Raw genomic sequence first — 23,483 nt, 5'->3', positions numbered from 1 at the left:
AATTAAAGTATTAGATAAAAGGTTGCCAGACAATTACATAACTAAAGCCATACTCTAGTTTTCTGGGTTTTGTTGGTTGTTATGGTTGCTGGCTTTTAAAATTTTATTTCTTGTTATTTATTTTCTTTTTCCAGAAATACCTATTGGTTTCTGATTTTCTACTTGTAATCTTTCTATTTTGTTTAATAAAGACCCTTAAGTTTGACAAGCTTTAGAATCCACAAAACTAAAGTCCATGCTTGCTTTTAAGTTTATAGGGTGATGGTTTTGAGAAGTTGGAATAGTTCATTGCACATTCATAGGATGAAGTGTGTTTGGGGAAATTTCATTGTATCTTTGATATATTTGTATTTTAAAGATTTAGGATTTGGGAGAAGAGAGACTAAAAAGTGGAAAAAAAAAAGGTTTATCAAGGTTATCAAGTATATAAGACAGCAAAACGCTTATCTGTTCTGTAAAAGTTTTGAACAGTACTAACACATTTTGCAGCTTATGTTCATTAAATCAAAGTTTTCTTTTTGTTATTATTTTTGGAACTTGCTAAAACAATATAGCAAGAGGAAATGAGAGACTTATCTACTGACCTTTTCAGGACACTTTGCTACTTGCTACTTCATGATTTTATGTATGGTCTTGTCCTGAGATATTGTCATTGTTAATTTATGGATTTCTGTATATGTAATTTAAAAGAATGTTTATAACTAACTTTTGAAATCTGACTATGGGCTGTTAGGTGAATGAGATTATATCTTTAAAAATTGTATATAAACAGGTATGTTAGACAGAGAGACAATGGTCATACAAAAATAGTATCTGATAAGTTGACTTGGGACATTTATATGTACATTGCCACTTATTTCAACCCTTGACGAGGAGACCTTTATTAAACCACGATGATTACTGAATGTGAAGTGTAACCATGATTATTTTTTATTCAAATATAATTTAAATATTCATCAAAGAGAAGCTATGCTTGAGACTGACAGAGACTATTAACATCAAAAAATATAATTAACTGCATTGGGTATCATGAAGCAGAGTTAGCCAAATAGCCGAGAGGTCTAATTGCTGTAGAGTTTGAGAAGCAATGGTTTTATTTTATGCCGTAGCTGTGGAATTAATAGTAATGTGGTTTCCTATGTGGGCCAATTAAAAGCTGCCTGTTAAGGTTCATTGCTCTATAGAAAACCCATTGAATATCGCTTAGTAAACAGGATTGACATGTCAGTGTGTACAAGAAGATAAAATAGAATAAAAAACATGGAAATGAGACATCGTATTAGAATATCTTTGGAAACAATTCATGGAACATCTTGCCATGACCGTGTCGTGGGTGTCGTGGTGTGCCTCCCAGCTTCCTCTTTCATGCTCTGGCATTCTTCCCCCAGCTGCTGAGAAACTTGCTCTCTGATGGGGTCATAGCTGTCCCTCTGCAGGAACTGCCAGAGCTGCTGAGTTCTTAAAACCTTCTTCCCAGATGCAGACATTCTTTGAATGCTGGGTGCTGCCTCTTCATCCTTTTGCTTCCTTCAGGACATCTCTAAAGGCTCTCCTAACTCCAGAGCTGCCTCCCTGAGGGATTTCCTGGGCTCTGCTTGCACCTGCACTGCAGCTCATCTTTGCACTTTACCTAAGTCTGTGTCTCTCAGTGGCTTCCCTGATTTGAGACACTCCCAAGCAGCCTCTGGAGATCTCTGCCTCATATCTCACTTCTATTACCCAACCATAGAAAGGCATGGATATTAAATATAAAAGCAGGTCCTGCCAATGATATCAGATACATGCATTTAGAAATCTAGCCATTAAGGGTAACAACTAAAGGAATCTTAAAGTTAAAAAAAAAATTGTATAATTCAGATCTAAAAATGATTTTTTGCATTCTAAAAATTTATTATTGTCATGTCAACCATTTTCTTTAAAAAAAGTAATATCCTGACCTTTGTAGCTCTATCAAGCTTTTAGTTAAGTACAAAAAGAATGCATTCCTGATTAGACCCAAAAGATTTTGCCTTGTCTAGGCTGTAGAGATTTAAAAGTGGGCAGACATTCTAATGGCATTTTGACATTAATGAGGTTGCTGAAATGGAAAAGTTTAAGGGTCAAAGATAAGAGCAGTAGCAAGATCTTCCAATGTTTCTTTTCTTAATAATGACATATCAAATATGCTTACTGATCATGATTCCTAACATAAAATATATAATGTTATATGCAAGTGTACTACTTTAAGCGTTACATTTTTGTTTTGCAAATAAAAATAACTCTAACATTGTTAAAGTCTGAACTATACCACCTCAAATTCAGTTTGTTAAATTAAGACAACATCATATTTACTTGTAACTTTTAAGTTGTGAAAAATTTTAAAATTGCTGAATAGAGTACAATATGATGATGTCTTTAATCTACAGTGATAGAGATGTTTTTTTAGTCATTCATTATTTAATATGCTTACCCTGTTTAGATCTGTGGCATAAGAGTGCATGTTAGCTTTCAGAAGAGCTCAATGTTTGCTGCTTCACAGCACACAGCCCTGTAGTCCCAAGCCTGCACATGTTGTTAGCGATATTTAAAGCACTTGAGTCTAACATTTATAGGTCCTGATGAACTGAGCGTTTCAGACAAGTTACTGATATGAAGCTAATTCAGGCTAGAAGTATAATATTGAATGAAAGCTTTTTGCCTTCATTGTATTTTTTTTTAAATGTATATAAATTGTTTATACAAACTGTGTAAATCAGGACAATTTTTAATTTGGCTTGTATTGTATAGTTAATGGAACCATGCTTGGCTTCTGAAAATTACACCTTTGTCTTTCATTCACTGATTTATGCTACCAAATGATTACTGTGTTCTGTAACGTACAAGCTCATATGCCCAATCTATAGGTGTTTATGAACAACCGGCAGTGATATATGCTTGGAAGAGTACAGACTGATGTTTATGGAGCTAATAAATTTTAGGATTGAATACAGTGTGATGCATGGCATGTGCTTCAGAGATTCTTAAAACAGTAGCTGACTCCTCAAAGATAATTTAATCTGTTGAAGAAGGCAGATACATACAGAAATACTTATGATACCAAATCTCCCTTAAAAATACAACAAACGTTCATACACTGGTGGAGAAGAGAAAGGGCCATGCAGTGGGCCTGAGATGGGGAAACGCTGTTGAAGGCATACAGAGGACAGTGCAGTTGCTCAGTGCCTGAGCTCAACCTTCTGTACTTTCTATGGAGCATCTTCATCCACCCCCTCTTTCTTTTAGAGCACTGTGCATTCTCTCTTGCATCTGAGCTAAGGAGGAAAGGGTCTTTCAGATATTGTGTTCTTTATATTTTTTCAAAATTATGGAATAGTTCTGCAACATACATATTTTAAAAATTATTTTTAACTCTGTAATGTAGGCACAGAAAATGGCAGTGGGGCTTGAGTCTTCATATTAACTTTGAAAGAGTAAGGAGCTTTTTTTTTGATAGCAGAGAACAGGAATATACAGTTTCTCTGCATTTTATTAACTTTTCTCTGCTTTGATATTATTTAAATGTAGCATATTTAGGGTATTACTGTTTTCACAATTGTAGATACTTTGGCACCTTGATTATAGGAACAGACATTGCCATCTACTGCTTTTGTTAGTATCAGAATCACAGGCGGTCATAAAATTTTCATATATTTTCTCCCTTCCTTCCTTCATTTCCTCCCTCTTTCCTCTTTTCCTCCCTCCCTCCCTTCTACTGTCTATGTATCTATCTATGTATCTCTCTTTCTTTCTTATTAAAGATAATTTCTTGCCTTTGTGACTGAGTTACAGCAAAAGGATACTTCCCTTGATCTCTGCTTTTTAGAAAAGAGCTCTTTGGGAAACAGGCTGTAAACTGAATCCTTATGAGTTGGTGTTCACTTATCAGGAATGCCATCAGCAATGCCTTGTTGCTTTCTTATCAGCTACTTCCTGCTGTCAGCTTGGCACTTATTTCAATAGAAAAGGATTTGCATCAAATGTAATGCCTTATTATATACAGCTAACATGGGGTTTTTAATTGTGCAAACACATGAAACTCCTGCAGTGGTAGTCAATTTGATAAAAGGATTAGATTATGAATATTTTGTCATGATTAAAGATTAGTTCTGATTTATCAGAAGTAAGCCAGTGAAATTTGTCATATATTTATCACTTAGGTGAGTCTCCATTAAATTTGAGAGTGTATGAACCACAAAGTATCCATCTCTTTTAAGTCTCTGATGAATTTGGTTATTTATATTCAGATTATCCGTATTAAGGATCTCCACACACCCCACATACACCTTCCATACCTACTCTGCTGCTCAGGCTATCTCAAGAATTTGTTTCCAGCTTTTGGCCTTTATTTTTTTATTCAAATCTCTCTCTCTCTCTCTCTCTCTCTCTCTCTCTCTCTTTTACAGAATAGTCGGGTAAATATCTGTACAGAATTTCTGCAGTGTGTGTGTGTGTGTGTGTGTGTGTGTGTGTGTATGTGTGTATATATGTATATATATATATATATATATATATATATATTTTTTTTTTTTTTTTTTAAGGAAATGATAACTGGTATATATCACAAGACATTTTGAGTTGTTCTTTCCTTAAAATACTTTTGATTAAAATAGAGCAGAATAAGAATTCCAGTATAGAAAGTTTTTATTGAATAAGTACTTGCTGAAAATAGAACAAGGCATTAGGATGGATTTGAAAGAAGCCTGACATCTAAGAGAAGGGTAAAACTAAGGTCCTGGAAGCAAATCAAGGTCACTGTGTGAAACCTGATCCATTCAAATGCCCAACCCACTTTGGAGTATTTGGGAAATAAATAAACAAGAACATATGTTTTATACATTTTAACCCTAGACACATGAAATACTTGGTGAGTTGAATAACTGAAATGCAAAATGTAGAAGAGGTGACAAAAAGCAGAATGTGATTAATTGTCAAATTAATTACATTGACCTTAATAAGTACAGGATCACTTCATGTTTGGGTGGCCAGGGGAGAAGTGCATACCTTTTGGCCAGCACAGTTGATGCTGACTTCCTTCCATCTGCCTCAGGATGCTGGGTGTGTGAGTGTGTGTGTGTGTGTGTGTGTGTGTGTGTGTGTGTGTGTCCCCACATGCATGCACGCACATGTGTTTTCAGGAAAACTTCCTCAAGAATGTGAGGAGCAGTGGCTGTTCTTGGGCTTCTGCAGAGGGCACCCCTGGGAACTGGAAAATAGCAGGCTAGACTAGAAGTATAGTATCCTAAGCTCTGATAGTTTCCCACTTGAGGGACTTAGGTTTCTTCAAATTCATCTTCTGGGGAAGGAAGAAATAGTTTAAGAAGCGTTTATAGTAATTCATTATTGTGCTGAGTTTTAAATTACATAGATCTCAAAATTCTCAAAATCTACATGAAAAGGTTGCACTTCCTGCCATGCTTTTTGTGGAAACCAGTACTTAGCTGCACACATGGAGTAGTTGGTATAGTAGAGTTGCTTTTTTGTAGGGTGTGGTTTTGGTAATTCAGACAAATTCTCTAGGCCTTAATTGTTTATCCGTATTCATGAAGGATTATATTAGATAAGTGATTTTAAAATTGATTTCCTGGAGAACCTCAGGCTTAGAGGTAAGTGAGGTGAAGGGAAAGGGAGAGCAAAGGGAGTATCTTGGAGCAAAAGTTCAGCTACCACACTTCCAGGCCCGGCCCCATTCTCCATTTCTAATCCAAGGCAGTTAGGCAGGGTTTTTTGTTTGTTTTCTGTTTTACTTTTTTTACATGGTGCATTACAATTGTACTATATACTTAACAGTGGGATTCATCGGGCCATATTTGTACATCCGCATAACATAATTTGATTAATCTCATTTAATTTCCTAAGTAAAAGTTTTCTTGACATCAAGGTTTTGTGGCCAGAATTTGCTAGTACTGTATTTGATGATGATTTAGAATTAATGCTCAAACTTGTTATTAACATATTTCTTGCTGATAAGATTTTTAAATTGGGGGAAGAATATTTTCTTAGAACTGAATGTTTTTATGAAAATTCCTGGGAAGATGGGATGTAATTTGACTAGAAGGGTAGAATCTCAATAAGTAAATGACAAGGTATATTCTTTCTAGATTGGAAAGAGTGACCTAAGGAAGCATAGGTCATGGTTTTTGTGAGGTACAAAGTTAAAAATAGGTAGTTAGGAAAAGATTCATGTAATCTTTTTTTGTGCAAAGTAGTTGCACAGGATTTTGAGAATGAGTTTTCCCTATGTTTACCTTTGGAAAAATATGAGGTCTAAGAATTTCCCATGCTCTGCAACATTGATTTATTAAATCTTTTCATATTAAGATATTATTCATACTTTACAGAAGATATTTGTATGCATTTTTTAATAAACAGGGTCAAATATTTTATTACCAAAATATCTTAGAAGTTGAGTCAGGAAAGTAAATTAAGATAGAAGTAATAATAAGAAAAGTGTAGTTAGCTGAAAAATAAGTTTGATGAAGAAATAAAGTATTCAAAAAATGCAAAATTCAGCATGGTTAATGAATAACAAAGCTTTCCTGACTCTTGTTCAAAAAAGTCAATGACTTGGGCTGTGGCTCCGTGGTAGAGCACTTGGCTAGCATGTGTAAGGCATCGAATTAGATATCCAGTACTGGGGAAAACCCAAAATAAACAAACAAAAATGTACTAATAGAATAAAAAGTCATTTTAATAAAAACTAATGTACCTTTCCCAAATGGGTTAAAATAGTTGAAATATATTTTCAAATTTCACATAGTGCAAAATTTTTTAAAAGTCACATTTCCAATGTCTTAGGATGATTTTACTTCTGCACTTAGATTTTGTAAGAAGTTTGTCAACATTATTACCTTGCTGTAATCACAGTGAGGTCTGTAAAAGTGGAAATTATTTACACTAGCTATCAATTAGACTAGAAATTTGCTTGTCTTATTTATATTTGTTATAATGCTGACCAAATGGCACCCTGTCTAACATTTTCAGAGTCAGAAAAAAATCCTTATGGCATAATTTTCTTATTACAAAATCATATCCAAACCAAGGGAGTAATCTTTAATATGAATTTAAAATAGTAACAACACAAATCTAGTTTACTGGGTTTTGCCCTCTAAAACTCCTTTTAGTTGCAGGTTCTTTTGCATTATTTCAAACTCTAATCCTCTGAGCGGGTAATTAACGGACCAGAAAAGCCATTTGTGTAAAAGAAGAGCCATAAGGGTGAAAATATTTCTTCACTGAATGATCTTTAAGAAGTAAATAATTACAAACAGAAAAGACTCAGGATGACCAATCTAAACCTGAGGATAATTAGAAGGAATAGAGTATGAAAATCGAACTGCTTGGCATGTACAACAATTCTCATATCATAACAAAACTAATTAAATATTTAGAAACCAAAATCCCCTCACAATTTGATGAAAAATAACCCACGACAAAAGGGTCTGTAACTTTGCAGATAATTAGCAAGGGTTATAGGAAGGAAAAACATCACAGATTGGCTCCAAGGCTCTGCAAGGTCACGTCTTATTACACTGTGTCTTTTATATAGTCTGGTAACAAGTTTCTTGCTAATTTAATCTAACTAGGGCATCCCATAGCGATTTCCCATTTCCCTTGTTAAAAATGTGATAGTTTCTGCAAGTGCAAACTGTAGTAGGTTAACATTTTTATAAATAATTGCTCTTAACTGATACAGGTCATAATTTTTTTTTAAATTATTAAAAATGGAGGTCTTGAAAATTTGGGCACAGATGCAAAATTTTAAAAAAATATTTTAAAATGTTATTGTTTATTTCTCTACTTAAATTATCTTATTCCTTTCATTAAATAGTTAGACCTGATGACCCAGTGAATGAAACTTAGTCTCAGTGGCATGCTTTGTAAATAAATACTTCTTATTTTGCTAATAAAAGCAAGCACATTTATGTTGAATGTGCATTTCTGTAAACAAGAGATTTTGTACTGGATTAATAAGGCTCTGAATAAGTCAAGCCTCATTTGCATTAAACTGACCCCAAGGTCCAGTAAAAACTGCAAGGAATTTCAGAGGTTTCTAAAACATAGAAAGTTGTTTTTAGCACAGCATTTCATTTAAAAATGCTTGTTTTAGTAATTAATGTGAAATTCTGAAGTAAAAATCTGAATTTTCTAAAATCCATATTAACTATAAATTTTAAAATATACATGCTTTGTGGTTATGATTCGTGGGACAATATTTTACCCAGGTACAAAATGATACTGCAAGATATCACTTTTATGTTATTCCTGTTTTCAACATCTGAAAAATGGAATGGCAACTTTCTAGAAATGAGTTTGAACTGGATCTTATTGTCAGGCTTCTGTTGACTGGCTTTAGGTTACCTAATACTTACATTATGGGGAAAGGGCTTTTTGTTTCTCTTATGCACAACATTCTTTTTCAGTCAAATAGATTTATGTTTATATTTGGTTCTCAATTATATTTTATGATTATTATTTAAATAATAAATTGGGGTTTTCTATTATTTTTTTTGGCATATTCAGTTTCAAAGATTTAATCACAGTTGTAAACCTAAAAAAATCAGGATTGTGTAAATTTTCCTAATTTTAGTATCCATGCATCTCATCTGTCCATATTCAAGCATATTATCCTCTCAGATTTTTGTACAGTAGCAACTGCATTTCAGTAATAATTTCAGAATACTTTAAGTAACATAATGTGATGTGATGCATAAAGTGCCTAAAGAATTAAATTCTATGATAGTTAGAAATTTTATGCTTCTCAAATTATTAAATTATGAAAGCATACTCATGACAAATGAGAATATTACTATAGAACACCTTTTTTTGCCATATTAATTACACACCATTTAGCGTTCTAATGTTATGTTTACCTAGCAATTAGTTAAGCTCACAAACCATGATTTAATAAATATTTAAAGAAAGCAGGACCTAATTTTGTTGGCTCCACAAAAGTTTAGATGATACAAGAACATTTCATTATTAAAAAAATAGAACAAAGGTTTGATTTAACATTCAACAGTTTTCCTTTTGCATCTGAGAGAATGATTGCAACCCTGTATCTTGAGCATAAATTCTCTGTATCTCCTTTAGTTCACTTGATTACTTTGTTTGAGCAAATCTGTCTGCATTGAAGCGCACCTACTTCTGCATTATTAAGGTCATCTGCTGTGTTTGTAAAATTTTTTTCTAAATTTGGAGTGATATAAACAAGTGTTCTAGTGACCAGAGTACTAGATCTTTTGGAATTGTTAGTGCATATGGAATGATTGGAAGTTAAAGAATATTTTTTTTTCTTCCTCTTAAGCAGGTAATCTGTATTTTAAGTGTTTCTTATCAGCTTTCATGTTACAAAACTGTCCAAATTGACAGAATTCTTTTGAGAAGCAGAGCTGATTGAAACAGAATTGGATATCTCTGGTGTTTATTTACGGTTAAGCATGTTGTATTTACAAGCAAAAATAACCAGGTTAACCTTAAATTTATCACTTTATTCATTCAGAAGCACTTACTGAATTCTTATTATGTGCTAAGCATATAATCAATTTCAATACGAATTTATAAATTGACAGTTTTTCTTTCTTTTTCTCTTTAGTTCCCTCACTCATCCCTTTGTGGCAGGGTTTCTAAATTTTCTTAACTTATGCATTTGAATAGAATAAATATACTGATCAACATATAATTTATGCTTGTGTAGTAATTGAGGCTTGGGAGTGGACGTCATTCCTATTCCCATTAATTAGACTATGTATTTCTATTAAATGATTCAGCTAGAGATTTTGTGTTCATTTAGCATGTATAATTCACCTGTGTTGTGGACTAAGTTCTTCTAGGATATTCCTGTGAATTTTCTGTTTAGATCTGGCCTTTTGAAAAGAGATGTCATCATGTGGTATTCTGGTTCCTTGAAAGCATTTATTTCATCTTTAAAAAAGTGAGCAGTCTTAACTAAGAGGTAACTTAGTGGGAAAAAAAAGACATATTTTATATTGAAGTTTAAAAATATCAGATGCCAATTAGAGAAAGAAATCATTGAGGCAATTTTCACTTAACGTAGAATCTCAATAATAAAGAGTTGTATTTCAAAGGACAATTTCAAATTTAAGCAAACTTGAATTTACTTTTTGTCATGATACACTGAGCTGTTGAATGCTGAAGTATTTGTTCAAGTTGGTGGATTTTGCATTTTTAATCTTCCTTAGAACTGTGGTGAATAATGGCCCCTGGCAGGAGATAATGAAATTTTCTTAATTTATATTTTCAAGTAGAAGCTTCAATTGAAAATGGCATCCTATGGCCTGGAGACATAGCTCTAGTGCAAGTTTCAGGGGAGCTACAATAATAATGCAGTGCCATCAGTGACGGGGGGGGGGGGGGGGGGAAAGATGGGACAGTGAAGAAGTAATTTAAGGAAGAAAAGGAAATGCACCAAAGCTTTATTGTAGCATATCTAATGATCTGCTGAAGATTCCCAATGGTTTTTGGAGCATGACTGGAGAAACTAATGTTATCTTGCCAAAACAGAAGCTCTTGCTTAATCAGCAGAACAAGGCTATTGATTAAAACACCTCTCACAATAGATTACACATGGAATCTCATCTCCATACTTTGCACTTGGTAAAGAGTAATAATGAGCATAAGATAATCAAAAGAAGAGAAAAAGCAATTTGTTGCGCATTATACAATTCAAGATTAGAGTTGCAGTAGAAACAAATTTGCATGAATAGTTTGGCCTGTTTTTTAAAACTGTACACAGGAAGGAATAGTAGTACAAGGACGGCTCCGGAAAAGGAAAAGTTCTTTTGCTTCTCTATGATTTGTAGATCCATGTCCACTTTATATGAGGGGCATCATTATTGATATTTTCCCTGATGGTGGCAATTCACACTTGTTGACATTTATTTTCCAGGCATTTTGTGGAAGAGTTTTTCTGTTTTATCCTGTTAATCTTTAACACAGTTCTGTAACAGTTATTACATTTTACAGAAGAGAAAGCTAAGAGGAAAGGCTTAATGCATTGCTTATGGTCTCAGTTAAGTAAGCAGCCAACTTGAAACTTACACCCTATTTCTTTCTGATTTTAAAGTCTTTGCTTTTAAACACTAATCTTCCCAATTAGCACATGATTTTTCTTCATAACAGAGGGTATGTTTTTTGATACAATTTGTTCCAAGATTATAATCAGTAATTTGTGCATTGTGCTGCCTCTCACTTATTTTTAAAGGTTAAGGAAAAGGTATATATAAATAATTTGTATTAGTGTTCCATAAGCAACAAAACTTATTTATTTCCACAAAAAATACCTTTCTTCAAAATACTTCCGTTAATCTGTGTGTGACATTTTCTATGTAATTTCTATTTACTAGTATATAAACTAATGACATACTTTTATAAAGTGCCTTTTCAATAATTAGACTTTTTTTTTAAGAACTTTGATTGAAAAATGTACTGTGGATGCTCTAAAAGTTCTTATTGAGACCAGAGAACATTTATTCCATATGAAAAATAAAATATACTATTTACAATACATTTTCATTTTTGGGAACTGCTGATTGTGATTGTTTAGATATATATTTGATATTTCTTAAAGTATTTTTCAACATTTCTTCTCCTAAAGATTGTGCACAAGCCTGAGCAGTATCACTAATTTTGAACAATTACTCTGATTTTTTTTGCTAATCACAAAATGTATTCAGTAAATACGAAGTGAATTGAGCAACTAATCTCTAAAATTATTTCTTCAGCTTTTGGAGATGAACATTTGGATTCACTTCTTTTATTCTTGTCCTCCCCACATTTACGGTAAAAACAATATAAGGATGAGTATTAAAATAATGTCTAAAATTCTACGTTTTTACCCCGTTTAAACCAGCTTAGGACCAAAAAGCAGAATCTGATAGATTTAATCAGTAAGATGTAAGTTTTATGAATATTAATGTGAGAAGTAATGCTTTTATTCTGGTATTAGAACATGAAAATGTTATAAAGCATTTATTAGTGGATTTATTTTATTATATATGGAATTTTTATGTTGAATGTAGTACTGTTAGTCAGTTTTTCTTATATGACCAAAATACCTGATAAGAACTTAAAGAAGGAAAAGTTTATTGGTTTTTGAGGATCAGTCCACCATGGCTAGCCAACCTCATTGCTTTGGGCTTGAAGTAGGGAAGAACATTGTGGCAGAGGGTATGGAGTAGGAAAGCTACTCACCTCATGCTAGACAGGAAACAGAGAGAGTAGAAAGGGCCTCAGGAAAGTTGAATTCTTGCATGCCCCCAGTGACCTACCTCCTTTAGCCATGCCCCACCTATCTACAGTTACCACCAAGTCAGTCCATTCAAACTAGGATGGACTGATTAGGTCATAGCTCTCACAATACAAACATTCCACCCGTGAACATTACTGCATTAACACAAGAGATTTTTGGGGACACCTCGTATCTAAACAATAGCAGGGACTATATGTAGTGTTTATAATTGTGAGCAAGGTAGAGGAGAAAATCTTTTGATTTTCTAATTTCAAGTTTATTAGAACTTTAAATGTACAAATTATCTAGGTTACAGATTGTCAAAAGATCAACTCAATGAAATCCACATTTAAAAATGGAGGGGGAAAGAAAACAAACTTAACACAACCCCAAACAATGAAAATAGCATAAAGGAGACTCATCAGCAAGTCTCTAAAACTTAAAATTTGACAGAGAAAGGAAATAATACATTTACACAGTTCACCTATCCACTCTTGATTCATGATCAAATTTTTTATTTTATCACATATATGGTTATTTTCTTGACTCTTTGATTTTTGGTTTTAGAAATGGCTCTAGAGAAATATTAAAAATGATCAAATGTGTTTAATTTGGGACTAAGTAATACTTCTAGATTTACCTTCTAGGTAGTATCAAATTATGAATTATACCCCTGATATTGATTAGATATTTGTAAGCCCTGTTATTATGCCCCTGATTTCTCTCTAAAAACAATTATTTTTATTGACTTAGATTTGAGCCACTCATAAATATTTGAATATGCAATTCAAAGATTAAGTATAGAAAAATTAGCAGTGACTACAATGGATCATATTTTGTTTTTAATTGTGTCTTCTTCCTATGGAACATAGTTTATTTTTATAGATTCTCAAACATTTAATTTCCAGGTAATGTTGGAGATTTTCATTAGCTAGCACACTTTTAGGAAAGGATTATACTTTTCCTCTTATCTGTTAAAAAGGGTGTATATGTGATATATGCATGTACTTAGATATGGTACTTTTTTGACTTTCCATGTCAGGAATTGACAAATAATTAGATGACTTATTTAAAATCAGAACAACTAAAACCCTTAATTCCTATGTTTAAAGTTAGGAAAGAACACACTGTTGTAAATTTTGTTACCTACTCTTGCTTCAGTTGAACTCATAACTTGTTTTCTATTTTACGGGTATTTAGTTTTATAGACCTCAAGCATATGTAACCATATGAATTTATTTTTAAATAAAGCATCTAAAGCTATCATGTTTTATGCTAGTAATTCTCAATCAATCATCTGAGCAAACATCAGAATCACCATCTGAGCCTTAATACTGCCATGGCTAGGTACCTAACCCCAGGCTTTCTGAAAGCTGGTATTTCTGGATGGGTTTGATAATTTGCATTTCTAACAATCTCCCAAATTTATTCTGGTGTGAAGACTACACTTTGCAAAACACTATGGTTTTAACTACCCCAACTCAGCTGTGAACTTTATAAATACAAAATAACAACAACAACAACAAAAACCCAGTTATTTGAAAGTTGAAATGTTTAAAACATGTCTAGTATCCACTATTTTATGATGAACCATAGTTGCAGTTTCTTTGAATTGTGACCAGTGATTTATCAGTTTTAAAATCCCTGTTCTTTCTCTTCTGCCTTGTACTCATTTATACTCAATTTTGATGCTTAGCATCTTAGAAAAGTGTAGGTTTTCAACATAGTAACAAATCCACATGGTATTCTAGAGAATACCGATATTTTAATTGCTAATACAATGATAAATTTATTGATAACAAAATCTTTTTATGTGGGGGAAGAGGGAGAAATTATGCCTGGCACTAAGAATGCAAACCACCGAATGCATTTCCTTTCTTGGCTTAGTGTGCCTCTTTATTTTATTTAAAATAGAATGAAAACTTAAAGCTGAGCCCTTGGTGGAAATTTACTTTGCTTTTGTGGCTAAGAATTTGCTTTCTTTTTCTCCATTTTTTGAAATGATAGCAATTTATAATTTTACAATCTTTCTAATAGTTTATCAGTCAATGAACTTTTAGATTTTTCTTAGCATTAACAGATTATATTGGGTATTTCTTTCCCCCTCCTGTTTCCAAATTTACTCTGATTGGAGAATTTAAGGCCATTTCCTTCATTCACAAAGGAATAAATGGTCTGTATTTTTATTTTCACAATTTGGTTCTCTAAAAGCTTAGATTCATTTCCATGCATAAAGGTACTGGTAAGCATGGCTCTGGTTTTCTTATTCTTTTTACAGTTGAGTTCCTTTTTCTTGTTTATTCTTTATTATTTTAGTCCTAGAATTCCCAATTTTTCCTCAAGATTAATTTCTCATACTTCATATTTCTATATTGTAAATTTTCAAATGTAAAATGACATTTTTAATATCACCAAAGACTGTGAATTCTAGAAATCTATATAATTTTATTTGCAGGAACTACATTAAGTTTTCTTCCCTTCAGTTTCACTTAAGAAAACAGACACAGAGTTAACATTATTTACTGCATTAAAGTGAATGCTTTGTACAATGAGATTAAAGAAATAAAAATAATGTGGTTGGTATAAACTATCATAATCACCTTTGACATTAATTTTAACTCATAATTGTGGTAAGATGATTAATGCAGAATTGTTTCGGAAAGATTATATATGGGCAGTTATTTTTCATTTTATGGTATTGGTCCTCATTCTATCAAAATTGAATGAGAAGCTGCATTGCTTCTGCCTTATTTACTTCTTGAAAAATGTACTGTGACATTGAGAAATAGAAAATAAAAGGTTTCTAATTCCATATCAAAGTCATATTTATTCATCTGATTGATCATGGGGAAAATTTGGTACTCTACAATGTACTCTTTATTTTATATTTATTTTTTGGAAGGTGATATAGATTCTCAAATCTTTGAGGTACTTCCTTTTTCTCCTCGATCTATTTCAAGTCCTTTTCTCTTTTCCCTATTCATACTTTGGTGATATGAGAGGAGCCTTCAGTGAGAAGGGAAGGGTAATGAAGTATACAACAAGTTTGTCCATTAGTAGAATTGTTACTTTATGCAATTTCTACAATGAGTGTATTTTTAAAAATATATATTTTTAGTTGTAGTTGGACACAATAACTTTATTTTATTTATTTTTATGTGGTGCTGAGGATTGAACTCGGCGCCTCACGCATACTAGGTAAGCACACTAGCACTGAGCCATAGCCCCAGGCCCAATGAGAGTATTTTAAAGTTATTGGAAACAGCAGAATTTGATTGAATGGTTATAAATGTATACTGAGGGAGTATATGAAAGGGATATCTGACATACAGAAGTTTATATTCCTCATATCTGAGAGATGTGAACATGAGATAATGTGAGGATCCCTATAGGTATGAATAAACACAAGAAAGAGAATAAAAGGACATAAGTTTTTGATGATGATCAGGTTACTGACTGAAGATTGCTGGGAGATCAAACATCTTTAAAAAAGTGGTGAGACCTCTTCTTGTTATACAATATAAGAAAGAAGAAAAATGTAACATCAGAATTCTGTTTTTGTACTGATTGGAATGTTAGATATTGAGCTAGAGAAATCCTAAATCCACATGCTCTTTAAATTTCAGGATATACAATAGGTTTTGTGATTCATGTAGATTTTTTATTAATTTTTTTTAAATATATGACAGCAGAATGCCTTACAATTCATGTTATACATATAGAGCACAATTTTTCATGTCTCATGTAAAATTAATTCATTTACAATAAATGGTGAACCACTGGCAAATGTCTTCAAATTAGTAAACAAATTTAAGATAAACATAAAAAAAGCACAATATTGCAAAAGACTGACAGTACACCATGTATATCGTCCATGTTCTTAAACATTACTGTTATGTGTGTGTTTTGAAAATGAGTGCCACACTGCATTATAGAGTAATCATGAGGAAAGTTAATCATTATTTTTAATATCTGTACTAGCAATATTCATTGTCATTTATTTAACATTTATGATTCATTTGAAGTTTGTTATAGTATATTTTGAATTATGAAGTGTGCTTATTTATTCTTGTAAATGTTTTCACATTTTGTTTGTCTTCAAAAGAGAAGCGACTTGGTTCTGGGTTGATGACACCAAGGTTCATGAGTTAACATATCCACCCTCTTAATGTGATTCTGCTTCTACTGCCATTTGGTTAGTTGTGCTAGAAATGGGGCCACCTCTTCAGAATTCTTTGTAGTGTTATTTTGTAGTTTGGTTATTTTATGCACTATAGGATATTTGGTATTCAAATTGTTAAATAAATTTTGTTATAATGCTGTTGTTCTGCTTGCTTTGCCTTTTTAATGCATATAAGATCAGAAAACACAATAAAACTCCTGCAAACATTACATTCCATTGGGTTGTAATCAAGTTAAATTATAAAAGAAATAGTTCTTGCCTTTACCAAGCTTATAAAAAGAACATCTGGACCAGTTTATAGAACTTAAATATCTTGCCTAGAATTCTGACTCAATTCTAAGACTTTTGATGATGAAAATGACAACCAAAGAAAATTCTGTAGAATTATATGTAGGACACTTTATGTTTTATGTTACTGACATTCTTTTTAATGTTTAGAAGAACCAAGGTACATTGTCCTATCATTAATAGGGTGAGCACATTGATCTATGAAGGTAACAATGATGCTTAGATATTTAGCATGTGCTAAAGGCTTTAAAGGGATTCTGTCATTTATGCAGGCCATCATATGTAAGGTGAGATCTCCTAGCTTGGTATTCAAGAGTGTAGACAGTGCCTATAATATAATATTGAACACAAAACTGGATTTGAGGATGCTTTAACATTGTTTTTATATTATTAAAACTTCCATCTTAGCTATTCAATTTATAATTACATGTTTCTGGTCATAGCATTATTATTATTTGCAATTTTAATTATTAAGTATATCAACAGGTATCCTGGTAAGCTCTTTTTCTCCCCTAGTACATGTTGAATATGTCAAAGACTCAAATTAAAATCTATAATATTGTAATAATGGAGAACTATTAGCTGTATTTTGCTTATAGTTAAAATTTAGTATAACCTAATCTAACTTTGTAGCTCACAAAGTTAAAGGAAATATAACTTCTTTAATTATTTAATAATGTAGCACAACCTAATGCCACTTGAATTTTTGTTTTATGCTTCTGGTTTCTTAAAGAAAATACAAATTGGTTCTACATTAATATTTCATTTGTAAAAGCAATCAAACAAATATGTCACACAAGTTTGATTCATTCTGTTTTCCAGGTGCAACAATCGAACACAATGTATAGTAGTTACTGGGTCAGATGTATTTCCTGATCCATGTCCTGGGACATACAAATATCTTGAAGTCCAATATGAATGTGTTCCTTACAGTAAGTATGAAATTTATATTTTTCACTTTCCCTGGCATTCTTCGTTGATGCTGAAAGACTACACATGTGAAAGCAGCATATGTTTATGGCCTACAAAACCATTATGCATGCAGAGCACTAACAGACTCGGGACTCCAATTAGCTTCATGAAGTGTGGAAGGAAGCCATAGTGTGATGCTGGCCAAGTGTCTGTCTGTGTTCTTAAGTGTTTGGCTTTTAAGGCTAGTGTTTTTCCAGAAAACAAACTTGAATTAGCTATTCAATAGGGCAGATAGAAATCTGTACTTTTGCCCAATACCAGTTGCTGACAAATTGGTTTGGCTCATGGTTTTCTAAAGGAGGAATTGACTTCAGTTTTAATCTTGAGCTACTTGAATGGCTACCTGCTGTCGTGGTAACTTTGTAAAAGCTACCATTGCAGAAACTGAGGCAAGTGTTGCCCTTTTTGATTCCTGTCCTTGAAGGGAGCATTTCTTTACTAGATTCAGTGATGAAATCTTATGTTTAAAAAAATGAATCAAACAAAATCTTGTACATATTTTAATTTTATAGCATCATATTTAAAATCCTACAGAGGCATATTTGAAATTCAATTGAAAAACAAATTTTTTCAATAGGCTTTGGCTTATTTATACTCTAATGCCGTATAGTTTTCCTTCAAATATTTCTACACTTTCAGTAGGGGGAAGAAAAAAAACAACATATTAGACAACTTAAAAGTTTAAATATATTTCCTGATTTTCACAAGCTAGTTTGATAGTGTTATCTATTTACTTTTTAAATTGGGAAAGGTGAAAAGGGGTAAGTCATGTCATATTAGTTCACAGGTATTTGAATTAAAAGTGTTATAGGAGAACTTTTACTGATTGGACAAAGTTTTTACACATTTTCTCCCATTAAAAATAAAAAAATACAAAACAAAAACAAATTTGCAGCCAGATGTGGTGGCATGCCTGTAGTTCTTGCTTCTGGGGAGTCTAAAGCAGGAGGCTCACCTGAGGCCAGGTGTTTGAGGCTATGCTGAGTAACAGTGAGACCCTGTCTCAAAGGAAAAAAAGCAAACCAAAACAACCCAGATAGGTATGCTGTGTCTAATGTGTTGGTAACACATCCTTACACATATTGTAAAGGCACTCTCTCTGTCCTCTCTGCCAGTTTTGATAAATTGGCATTTTGTGATATCATTTAAAGGCCAAACACAGATTATCTTTTCTTTTCATCCCTGCTCTGTGTTCCTGTTACTGTGAAATGGATGCTTTTTTTATGTTTTCAGTATTTTCTATACCATTTGTAGGATTGGAAGCCTACTGAGTGCACTGATCTCTATATCATTTCTCCAGTGTGTAGTGTTGGTGGCTCATATAATCATTCTCCTGTGCCACTAGAGGAACATTGTATTCTTTTGAGCTAACCAAAATTTTGTTCCATAAAGTCCCTTTCACTTGAATTCAGCATGGTTTCTGTCCTCAAATTAGAGAAGGAATACAGCATCCATTCCCAAACAGTGGAATCAGTCAGAGCTGCCAAGAATTGTGTCTTTCTGGAACCAGTTCCTGTTATCTAGTCTATAGACCAAGAACAGTGTTAAGCAAATATTATTTTCAGACTCTTAAGTAATTTCTTGCGCTGTTTAAGAAAGGAAAATGTGGATATCTTCTGGAACATCTAACTTTCAAAATTTTACTTTTTCAGTTCTCCAGAAGTATTGTACATTGTGCACTAAACTTGCAAATAGCTATATTCAGAGAAGTATTTGTTCTTTTTAGTTTTTGTCATTTAAAATAAAAAGAAACACAGTAAATAATTTGCTGTTACTTTTCTAGATGTTGCACGAGGCAGCAATAAGTCTATGGCTTTTTATTTTAAAGCACTCCTTGCTAAAGAATAGAAGTAATTACAATTCCTATATACTGTACAGTAGTGACACACTATACATTACATGATCTTAACTACTATTTAAATTCAAAAGGTCTTTTTAGATTATTCTAATTCTTATATAGGACCATGTGTTTCCATATTTCTTTCTTGGTTTCCTCTCCATTTATTTACTTATTTATTTTTTTGTGCTTTGTTCCCTTTGTTGGCGGGGAGGGATGTTGTGCTATTATATCCATTGCTCACACCTCCTTTTATTTTAAGCATCTAGCTTTTATTTTCTCATTGTTTTAAAAAGTGTATTTGTATTTTGAAAAACTTACATCCCCATTTCACACTTAACTTGGTTGATAAAAACTGCCACCATCAGATCACATTTATTCCCTTTTGTTTTCACTTGGCTTTATGCCAGTTTCTGCTAAAACATATCCTCCAGGACCTTATACCCAAACTGTTTCCTTCTAGCAAAAATCAATTTCAGAAATTTTTCATGACTTATGAAAAATTCACAATAAATTTGCTCATCAGATAGCATTAGAAATACTGTTGTTTTGGTTCATTTTAATTTGTTTATAAACAGGCACATGTATAATATGTGACTTTGGTGCTTGCCCAGATAACCTTTGCACCAACAATGCATGTATATAGGGCATTCTTTGTTATTGACCAACTGTTACAAATTGCATAAATGTGTATTTAAAAGAAGTTCCAGGATCTTGGAGGATAAAGGAGAGTAATCAGCTTGGGATTTTTGCATCCTATGGGTAGTATTTGTTTTTCATTTGGGTACCCTCTTTTTTCAAATTTCCATTGTACATGATAATGATGCCATGTTAGGTACGAGATATATTTAATGAGAATGACAATAGCTTTGCTATTGACTAATCATTACTAATAAATAAGTGTGAGATTGTTCAAAATGAAATAGTGTGTCACTTCAGATACAGAGTATGTAGGCTACAGTTAGTTTGGGTAAATTCTTGTCTTGTGTATCTGTGTAGTCCTCCACTGATGTCAGTGGATCATGTACTTGTGTGTTTGGTCTATAGAAAAGTAAATGTATCATTATGAATTAATTAGTAGAGCCTCTTAAGACAAGTTTCAGTATATGGCATGTGATAAAGATTGCTGATTTCATTAATTTTATTATTTTTATATTCTGGTTGATAGACTTGGCTGATTCGACATATCTATCCTTTGGGTTTTCATAAAAATCATTATATAGGAATTGTTTTTTGTTTTAAAATTTTATCGTACATGATTCGTTAATCATCCAAAGTTATTTTTTTATTATTACATTTGGATGTTATTTCCCAGTTTTCACCAGAGCTATAAATTGAAGACAATTCATATCCGTTTTCTTTCCCTTTAAAATAAATGATAGTAGTTATATCACAAGTAAATTAAGATTTCTCTGTATGATATTTTTCTCAGTAACTACACTGTCATTTTAATAAAATGTATCAAATGAATAAAATTAATTGATTTATTTTAGTAAACTCTTCCTTTCCTTAGGAATAAAAACACAGCTGTGTATAAATATATTCTGAGAATTCACAACAGTGATGATTTCTCTTACCATTTTTTCCACCATGCCCTTTTATTAATGATTCTAAGCAGGTATATTTTTGCTCTTCACTGTAGAATCATTTTAGGACAGGTGGTTTATAAACAAGTATTGTTTCCAAGACAGCAACACTGAATCTCTCCTTTGTACCAGATGTAGTCAGAATCACACATTATAGAAAAAGTATGTTTCCTGAAAGTGGTTAAATTTAAGACCAAATTGGTTAGGGGAAGTTGTGCTGTTTCTGTGGCACAAATGTTTGTGTGATATGTTTCTCCCAAAGGTATTTAAAAAGTTCAAATTTAATCTTAATGAATAATTATAATTTAAAAAAATGAATCAAGATAAGAACACTTAATATAATACTACACTTTCTTTGAGTAATCAGTTTGGAGATGTAGTATTAGCACACCCTAATGCATTTTAGCAAGGGAAGAGGGAGAAACATAGGCATCAGTCTAGTCATTTTTATGAAGTTCAGGCAACATACTTCAAAGCCTACATACCTTTAAAATAGTACTTTATGGTTTCTAGTTATTAGAGCACTATTTACCAACAAGGATCTTATATAGCACCCTTCCTAAGTATATAATCCACTTCTTTAAATTTGTAGGGGTTTTGTTTCTTTCTTTTATTTTTTTTTCAACCTCATATAACTGTACTAATCAGGTTTGTTTTATGAAAGCATTTACCTTTTATGGGGTCTGTGGAGTCAAGGTATTTGCTTTGAATGCTTGGTATGATTGTCGTTGCATGCTGGCTTGCTTTCTGTGTAAATTAATGATAGTAGAAAATGTCATAATAAGCTAACCATAATTCTTTCTTCCTTTTTCTCCTTGCCTACTGTGCTTGCTTTTCCCTTGTATGTATTTTGCTTACTTTTTTTTATAGATTTAGTAGTACAAGTTTGATATCTGTGATATAGAAAATTCAGTAAGAATTTTGTAATATAAAGTCTGTATACCTAAATACATAATTTTACTAAATCCTTAATGGGTAAGAAGGTACTAGTTTACCTCACCCTTCACAATCCCTATTGGGGCTGAGGGGAGACTGATAATATTCCTGAAAAGGAGGCATCTTTCTTACGTTTATGATTAATTTTTCTAGGAGTAGAAGATAATAGAAAAACAATTGAAATATGTACTGAGGTACATAATTATGTATTTCTTCTTATAAATATCTTTGAATAAAATGTTACCATATCATTATTTATTAAATTTGACCTAAAATTCAAAATCAAAATGGCATTTTATAAATGTATTTTTCTGTTGTTATATAATTTTAGTCATTTTAATAATTGAGTTCACATAAGATAAATGGGGATGGTACACCTGTGCATGCATTTATGTCGATAGCATACATATGTAAAGAAAATCTTTATAAGAATGCTGAGTGACTTTGGAGAGGCAAGAGTATGTATAGCTTGCATTAGTGAAGAGTTTCATTATTTATTCAGGTACACTAAGTGAAGCAACATGCCAGCATATTTGTATTGCCTCCTTAATCTACTAAAATGATTGATCCATGTTCTTTTATGTAACTTTAGAATCTTTCTCCTGCTAGGTTTTCCTGTGTGTGTGTTTCTCTTTATCCAAAGTAGTACAACAACTTATTCTTCCTATATTTAGCATCTATTACGAATTCAGTCTTAGACTAATAGTCAATTTATTTTAATCTTCTTTCTTTTTTCCTTGCACCTTTTTTTATTTTTCTTCCGATGCTTAAAATAGAAGTGGAGCAAAAAGGTAAATAACGTATACAGTCTGAACCCCAGCTCCCTGTTATGTGCCTTATGGATGTTAACCTCCTCCCTCCCCTCTCCCACAACCTTCCTACATTAAAATAATCAGCAGGATCTCATAAATGCACCTCATAAAGAAGTCGACTGTTTACAATGAAATTATGTGACTGCTAAATCTGGTGATGGGGTAAAAGTTCTGAAGTCGGCGAGGGGCAGCTGCGCTTTCTCTGTTTCTTTTTGTCTCTTTTCCCAACACCCTTGGATATTTTCTTGTTATTGAAGTGTCATCTTGCCTGGCTTCCAGAACCCTCTCATAGCATGCCATGGTTACAGGGTCTCCTGGTCGTTCATCACTGCTTTCCTTATATTTACTTTTCTCTGCTCCTAATTGCATTTTCCGAATATTTATGTTCCTTAAGTCAAAGCACCTTTAACTTTTGTAAAAGTTCTAAATAAGTCTTCACAATGGGTTTTCTGTTTTATTTCTCTTATTTTGTAGTTTTACTTTGGGGGGGGGCTTATAGGTGGGCGAGGGGTTGGAGAGTATAATGTTTGGAATAAAATATTTCATGCATAAGCTCAAAGTTTTAGACCATTTATTACCAAATTATAAGGCAAAAACCCACCAA

General features: G+C 32.6%; 1 protein-coding gene across 14 annotated transcripts in view; it reads left to right on the top strand.

Annotated features, from left to right (window-relative positions):
• Adgrl2 (adhesion G protein-coupled receptor L2) overlaps positions 1-23,483 on the top strand; it is a 183,910-nt gene that overhangs the window by 112,054 nt on the left and 48,373 nt on the right. For all 14 annotated transcript variants that reach the window (XM_076863656.1, XM_076863660.1, XM_076863658.1 and 11 more), the window contains exon 4: positions 17,559-17,668. In XM_076863656.1, coding sequence (XP_076719771.1) covers positions 17,559-17,668 — 110 coding nt within the window. The remainder of the gene's footprint in view (positions 1-17,558; positions 17,669-23,483) is intronic.

The sequence above is a fragment of the Callospermophilus lateralis genome, chromosome 7 (genome assembly GCF_048772815.1).
Source record: "Callospermophilus lateralis isolate mCalLat2 chromosome 7, mCalLat2.hap1, whole genome shotgun sequence".
NCBI lineage: Eukaryota > Metazoa > Chordata > Mammalia > Rodentia > Sciuridae > Callospermophilus > Callospermophilus lateralis.
The sequence above is the reverse complement of the archived record's forward strand: the minus strand, read 5'-3'. Positions and strand labels throughout refer to the sequence as shown.